We start from the raw sequence: 6,571 nt of genomic DNA on the forward strand, positions 1-6,571 counted from the left end.
AGAGACCCCTCGGGGCTGTGGGGAGACCCCTCAGTGCTGACAGAGACCCCTCGGGGCTGTGGGGAGACCCCTCAGTGCTGACAGAGACCCCTCGGAGCTGTGGGGAGACCCCTCAGTGCTGACAGAGACCCCTCGGGGCTGACAGAGACCCCTCGGGGCTGACAGAGACTGCAGACTCACCAGGCGCACCAGGGCTGTCTGCTGTGGAGACGGGGATTTGTACTGATGATTTTTATCTGTTTGAAGTTTTGCCCCTAAAAGCTTTCTTAGCAGACTAAGCCTACCAGAGCAATTACGTTGAATGGCAAAGTGCTCTCTGCGAGGAGGTTTCGCTCCTCCTTGCTGAGGCTGAGAGCCAGGGAAACAGGCGTGATGGCAAGTGTGTTTGGACTGTGTACAGTGAATATTGTCAAATATTTGAATAGCAGAGTGAGAGGGGATCATTCAAACGTCTGCTTGGGGCAGGCACTGGCCCTCTGAGGCCACTGGGGCAGTGGGAAGCAGCCCCCGGTACCCCAACCCAGGCAGGCATCTGAGCCCTGCAGAGGCCTGTGGGCCAGCCGGGACGGTCTGCAGCCAGACTGCTTCTCCCGGTGTGGAGCTGCAAGAAAGCACCTCGCTCAGCTCCCCACGCCTGGCAGGCCCACGAGTGTGTGCCGAAAACCAAATGACAGACGCGCCCCTTCTCCATCTGCACGGGTACAGAGGAAGGCGTGCTGGAAGCTGGAGGGCTGCCTTGGCTGATGGCAGGGCGCAGGGGAGGGGTGGGGGGCGGGGGGGCGCAGGGGAGGGGTGGGACTGCGCCCTGCGGGGGCCTGTGTTAGGTGGTCGCCCAGTGGTTGAAGGCATCGGGACCCTCACTACGGATAGAAGGATATGGGAGGCCCTGGTGTGTGTGCCGTCCCGGGGTGACTGTTCAGGTGCCGTGAGTCACGCACCTTTGGCCACTGCAAGTAGGATATTCATTTATTTATTATTTTACTTATTTATTTTTTTGAGATGGAGCCTCACTCTGTTGCCAGACTGGAGTGCAAAGGCTTGATCTCGGCCCACTACAACCTCAGCCTTCTGGGTTCAAGGGATTCTCCTGCCTCAGCCTCCCACATAGCTGGGATTACAGGCGTGCACCACCATGCCCAGCTACTTTTTTGTAATTTTAGTAGAGTTGGGGTTTCATCATGTTGGCCAGGCTGGACTCCAACTCCTGACCTCATGTGATCCACCCGCCTCTGCCTCCCAAAGTGCTGAGATTACAGGTGTGAGCCATGGCGCCCAGCCAGGATATTTATGTAGACAGAGATGTTGACCACAGTGAACCCACCTGTCAGTGGGCCCTGAAGCCATCTTAATTGTGAGATGGTTTCGGCGAAGGCTGCACTCTGCCTTCACCACGTGAACGGCTGCTGATGCGAGCTAACGTCGACGATGAGTGGAGACCCCAGAGCTGGGCGAGGCCGCCGCGGCTGCCCCTAGCTTGTCGGTCCCCTCCTCCTTCGTGAACTTTGTGGAGTGCCATTTTATGCTGTAAACAGGGAAGTTGACTCTCTAGTAGGACGTATGCCAGCATCATCACACCTCGCCTTTTGCCTGGAGGGGTCTGCACGGTCACCCTTTCCCCGGCCGCGATGCCTGTGATGACTCCCGATGGGGGCTTTGGTAACACTGGTGTCTTTTACAGATGACGGAGTTCAGGACGATGCCAGACTGTACCAGGAGGTAAGATGACATCTCTGGTGTTTGTTTTATGTTAATGTGGAAGTTGGTAGTTTTTTTGTTCATGGCGTAGGGACACTTATGAAATACAAAAGTTTTTTCCCCCCAAAATTACGAAGAAGCCCCTTGTTATCTCCAAACTAAAAAACAGTGGAAAGAGAACATACAAAACTGTGTATATTTGGATATGTACTGTGTATATTTGAAATGTCTTTTCAAATTGTGACCTAATTTATCCATGGTAGAAATATGAAAATCACGTGAATGCAAAGAAGAAAATTAGTGTTTTCTGGAATTTCCCAGCCAGGGTGACCACGTGGCAGCCCGTGCCCATCTTCCACACTTGATGCCCCCACGCCTGTTGAGTCCTGAGAGGTTCAGCTCGCTGACACGTGGCTGTCCCATGCAGCACCTCTGGCCACATGTGGCTGGTTAAACCCACATCTAAAATGATTAAAATGAAATGAATAAAAGCTACAGTGCCACAGCTGCACTGGGCACAGGTCAGCGGCCCATTAGTTGCGTGTGGCTCCCGGCCACGGCACTCCACGCCGCAGGCAGAGGACACTCTGCCATTCCCAGAGCCCCTGCGGGCGCCGCGGCTCTGAGGCAGCCAGGAGAAGGGCGCGGTGGCAGGCGACATCCACGCGCCACTTGCTGGTCTTCCCTGTTAAGTCTCTTCGCCTCTTAGTCCCCCCACTTCGAGAACCTTTGGTCATTAATACGAGGCCGAAGGATGAAGACCTGTCCTCGGCATCAGCAGTGACCTTGCGAGAGGAGCTTCGGCCAGTCCCTGTCCTCAGATCCTTAGTGGGTTGCAGTTCCGTGCCTGTTAGTGAGGACTGAAGGAGGCCTCCACGGCTCTTGTTTTGAATATCCATCAGAGATGACGGGACCTGCCCTCTGAGCTGTGGAGGGAGAAGTGGGGCTGAGAAACACATTTCCTCACTTAGGGAGAGGGAGAGACCCAGTCCGCCCACCCGAGGGGCAGGAGCCCCTCGGAGACTCCCCTGACTTTAGACGGCACAGTGTCCATCCTCTGTGCGTGGAACTTTGATTGAGTCCTCTGTTGCTCGGGGTATATTTTCAAGCAGCTCTGTTTTTAAAAAGGGTATGTGAGTGTCGTATTTTCTGTGTTCTTATTTATTTAAAAACATCTTTCTTTTTCTTCTCACATGAAACCCAGTTTAAGTGAGAATATTAGAATATTATGCCTTTTCCTGGCTCTGTTTAGTGACGTCAACCCTACGGCCTGTTGTCACTGAGGATCCAATCTGAGCGACGTTTTTATCACACGACTATTTTGTTTAAATTTTCAAAAATGCAAAAGGAAAAGTTGCCATTTGTAGCCAAAATGAGAACACTCGCCTTTATAACCCTTCCTTAATTTTCATAAAAGTGTCTTTTGGCAAAGTGAGTCATAAAGCGAATCAGATTTTCCTATTTCCGTCTAATAAAATATTAAAGATGTGATTTTGTAGTTGGAAAAAACCCTGCCAAGTGGGCATAAGACTTCTGCCATCACATGCGCCAGAAGGTGTCCACGGGCTGCCTGGCACGTGCCCGCAGTGGGAGCCGCCCGTCTTTCGTAGGAAGCAGCGTGGGTGCCTGGGAGGGCAGCGTGGCCCGGGGTGGAGACACGTCTTTGACGTCCCTTAGACCTGAGTTCTAATTCTGGATCTGATCATCACGACCTTTGTGATCTGCTACAAATAATTCAATATTTAGCCTCTGTAAGCCCCACGGTCTATAAATCAAAGGTGGAACTCACCTTTATTTATGGAGCTGGAGTAGTAATTAAACGAGACAACTTCAGGAAGCAGTCCGTATCCGACTCGTCATCAGCAGAGGTGCCGAGGGGCTCTGAGGGACGTCTCGTCCAGGAAAAGGGGACCCGGCTGGGACAGCATGGCCCACGTGAGGACCACGGATCCCCCAGATACCGCTGGAATCAATTTCACATTCCTGTGACGTGCCACTCATGGGTTCATCCCTTTGTGCCTCCATTTCCTCTTCTGTGAACTGGGGTTACCGAAGGTCCCCTGCTCATGGGCTTACATGAGGCCTCAGTATGTTCGTGCATATGACGCATTTAGTACAGAGCTCGTTCAATGCAGATTGATGATGATGATGATGAGTCCATTGCTTCTAGGGACAGGGGTGGGATCTTGGTGTCACACCGTTTATTTTTAAAAATATCAATGCCACTGACCTTCTCAGACTCTACAAAGTCTGATTCTTCAGAGAGGTGTGTGAGGGAGTGTGGGGGGAGAACACCACGTAAGTGATTTGGATACTCAGGGCCCTCACGCTCCACGCTCACCGAGACGTCGTTCTGAATCCAGACTGCACACACTTCGCCTCCTCCCCCCTCCTTCCAGGCTGCCCATGTCGTCCCCACAGGTGACTGTGTCCCCGGCCAGCTGGGGAGTGCACATGTCACATCAGCATCCGTCTTGCAAACCTCCCCTCACGGAATGTCCTCTCTGCAGGTCCATCGTCTGAGCGCCGCGCTCAGCGACCTCCTGCAGGAGCACGGGTCTCGCCTGGAGCCTGGAGCCCTCCCCTTTGCAAAGCCCCTCAAAATGGAGAGGAAGGAATCAGAGCGCCCTGAGGCCTCCCCGTCTTCGGAAGAGGAGACTGCCGGAGTGGAGAACGTCAAGAGCCTGACGTACTCCAAAGCCCTGCTGGGGCCGCAGCCACATTCGCAGCCCGGGGCTGGCGGGTTTGCAGAGCTCCAAAGCCCGACGCCCAGGCCTCCGAAGGAGAAGCAGAGCCTTCCAGCGGGTGCTCGGGGGGCGCTTGGCGACGGCCTGCAGTTGGAGGTCGAGCCTTCCGAGGAAGAGGCGCGGGGCTACATCGTGACGGACAGAGAGTGAGTAGCAGCCTGGGCTCAGGTCCTGTGCTCGGAGGGAGGGCTCATGTCCCGGGGGCAGGAGATGGGGCGCTTCCTTGCTGTGAGGGAAGCTTATGCTTTTATTTAAGTGTCTTTAGCTGAATGATGAGGTGCAGGCATCCCCGGAGTCTTAGGTGCAGAAGGTGGCCAGGCACCTGGCCAGTGGCTCCCCCCGGTGCTTCTGAGCTGGGCTCCAGAGCCCGAGGGCCATTCTCTGAAGTTCATCAAACAAAACCGAACCAAGCAGCTCCCTTCCTGGGTTCTTGGTCCTGATGGGTCACCTGCAGGCAGCACCTCTGCAGGTCAGAATCACCTTCAGCGGGGACCAGCCAAGGTGGGAGCTCAGGGCAGGCATGGCTACAGCAAGGCCTGGGCACGGGTGGCTCTCCCAGCATGGCCCATGCAGGAATGCGGGATGGCACGGGACCCCCGAAACTGCTCCATGTCAGACTCCTGCCTGTTAGGAAGGACTTTAGGCGCTTTATCTCTGTTGCACCAAAGTGGCACCAATATCCTGGCGTGGGCGCCCCTCAGAGGGAAGAGAGGCTTCACAGCAGCGCTCTTTCCCACCCTCACGTCGACCTGAACTTTACCAGGCTCAGAATTCAGGCATCACCGGCCCAGCAAGGTGCAAGTGGTTGGCCCGTTCTCTGGTCACCCTGTTAACGAGTCTGACGTGTTATGCTTTGCTTTGTGTTTTCTTCAAGTGATGGAAGCGGCGTTTCAAAGGGAAGGATGTGTCTGGATGGCTGTACACACACCCACGTATGTGTATGTGTGTGTGTATATGTGTGTGTGTGTTGGATAGATGTGTGTGTATCTGTGCATACGTATATGAGTGTGTATGTCGGGCAGATGTGTGTGTATGTTGGGTAGATGTATGTGTGTGTCTGTGCATATGTATGTGAGTGTGTATGTTGGGTAGATGTGTGTTTATCTGTGCGTATGTGTGCGAATGTGTATGTTGGGTAGATGCATGTGTATGCATATGTGTGTGTGTATCTGTGCATATATATATGAGTGTGTATGCTGGGTAGATGTGTGTGTATTTGTGCGTGTGTGTGTGTGCGTGTATCTGTGCATATGTATGTAGTAATTTTGCCTTTCGGTTCTGATGTATGTCTGTTCAGGTATTTTCTCCTTGGTATGCTGGGTAGATGTGTGTTTATCTGTGCGTGTGCATGTGTGTGTGTGTGCGTGTATCTGTGCATATGTATGCAGTAATTTTGCCTCTCGGTTCTGATGTGTGTCTGTTCAGGTATTTCCTCCTTGGTTAAGAAGTCCGTCTCCTTCCAAGGATTATTCACAGTGGAGGTGGGAGCTGCATCTGTCCCGCGGACTCAGATCCTCCCGGGGCCCCGCCTGGTGCTAGCTGTTGCTGGGCTGGAGATGCCACATTCATCAGGGAGAATTGGGGGCCTGTCATAATTGGGCAGAAATATTTTATCTTGAGCTCAAACCACAGAGGGTGTATCAAAGCCAAATGAAAAGACAGTTTTCAGCTGTAGATGATTATCTTCGTTGTACTTTTAGGTACGTTGTAAGCAGTGGAAATGTAAAGCTTCCGGTAATTTGTGGACTCCGTTTTCTCAAGAGTGCTTTCAATACTAAGCCAGGACGAGTTTTCCCGTTTCCAGGCCCTTTGCTGGGACGAGGCACCCGTGTGTCTGTCTGTGGCCCTGCGCTCCTCTTTGCAGGGTCAGGAGCTCCTCGTGCTGCTTATTTCCTTGCTCTTAAGCCCTTCAGAGAAGCACAGGCAGGTTCTAAGTAATGTGTTCTGAGGCCGTTTGTCTGTTCTGAGGTTGTGTTTCTGTGTTGTGAGGTTGTGTATCTGCACCAGCAGAACCCAGGGGAGGTGCCTGCCTCAGCACCCGGTGACACAGACCCTTAACACGACTGATTCCCACGTGACATGAAACGCCCCGTGCTGTGACGTCTCCCCATATCACGACCGATTCCCAC

The 6,571-nt window shown here is 53.3% G+C and overlaps 1 protein-coding gene across 2 annotated transcripts in view; it reads left to right on the forward strand.

The window, feature by feature from the left end:
• Positions 1-6,571, forward strand: part of PTPRN2 (protein tyrosine phosphatase receptor type N2) — a 1,009,572-nt gene that overhangs the window by 430,022 nt on the left and 572,979 nt on the right. For both annotated transcript variants that reach the window (XM_017519415.2, XM_037735320.1), the window contains 2 exons: positions 1,679-1,716; positions 4,206-4,588. In XM_017519415.2, coding sequence (XP_017374904.1) covers positions 1,679-1,716; positions 4,206-4,588 — 421 coding nt within the window. The remainder of the gene's footprint in view (positions 1-1,678; positions 1,717-4,205; positions 4,589-6,571) is intronic.

Source organism: Cebus imitator, unplaced genomic scaffold (assembly GCF_001604975.1).
Source record: "Cebus imitator isolate Cc_AM_T3 unplaced genomic scaffold, Cebus_imitator-1.0 Scaffold20, whole genome shotgun sequence".
Taxonomy (NCBI): domain Eukaryota; kingdom Metazoa; phylum Chordata; class Mammalia; order Primates; family Cebidae; genus Cebus; species Cebus imitator.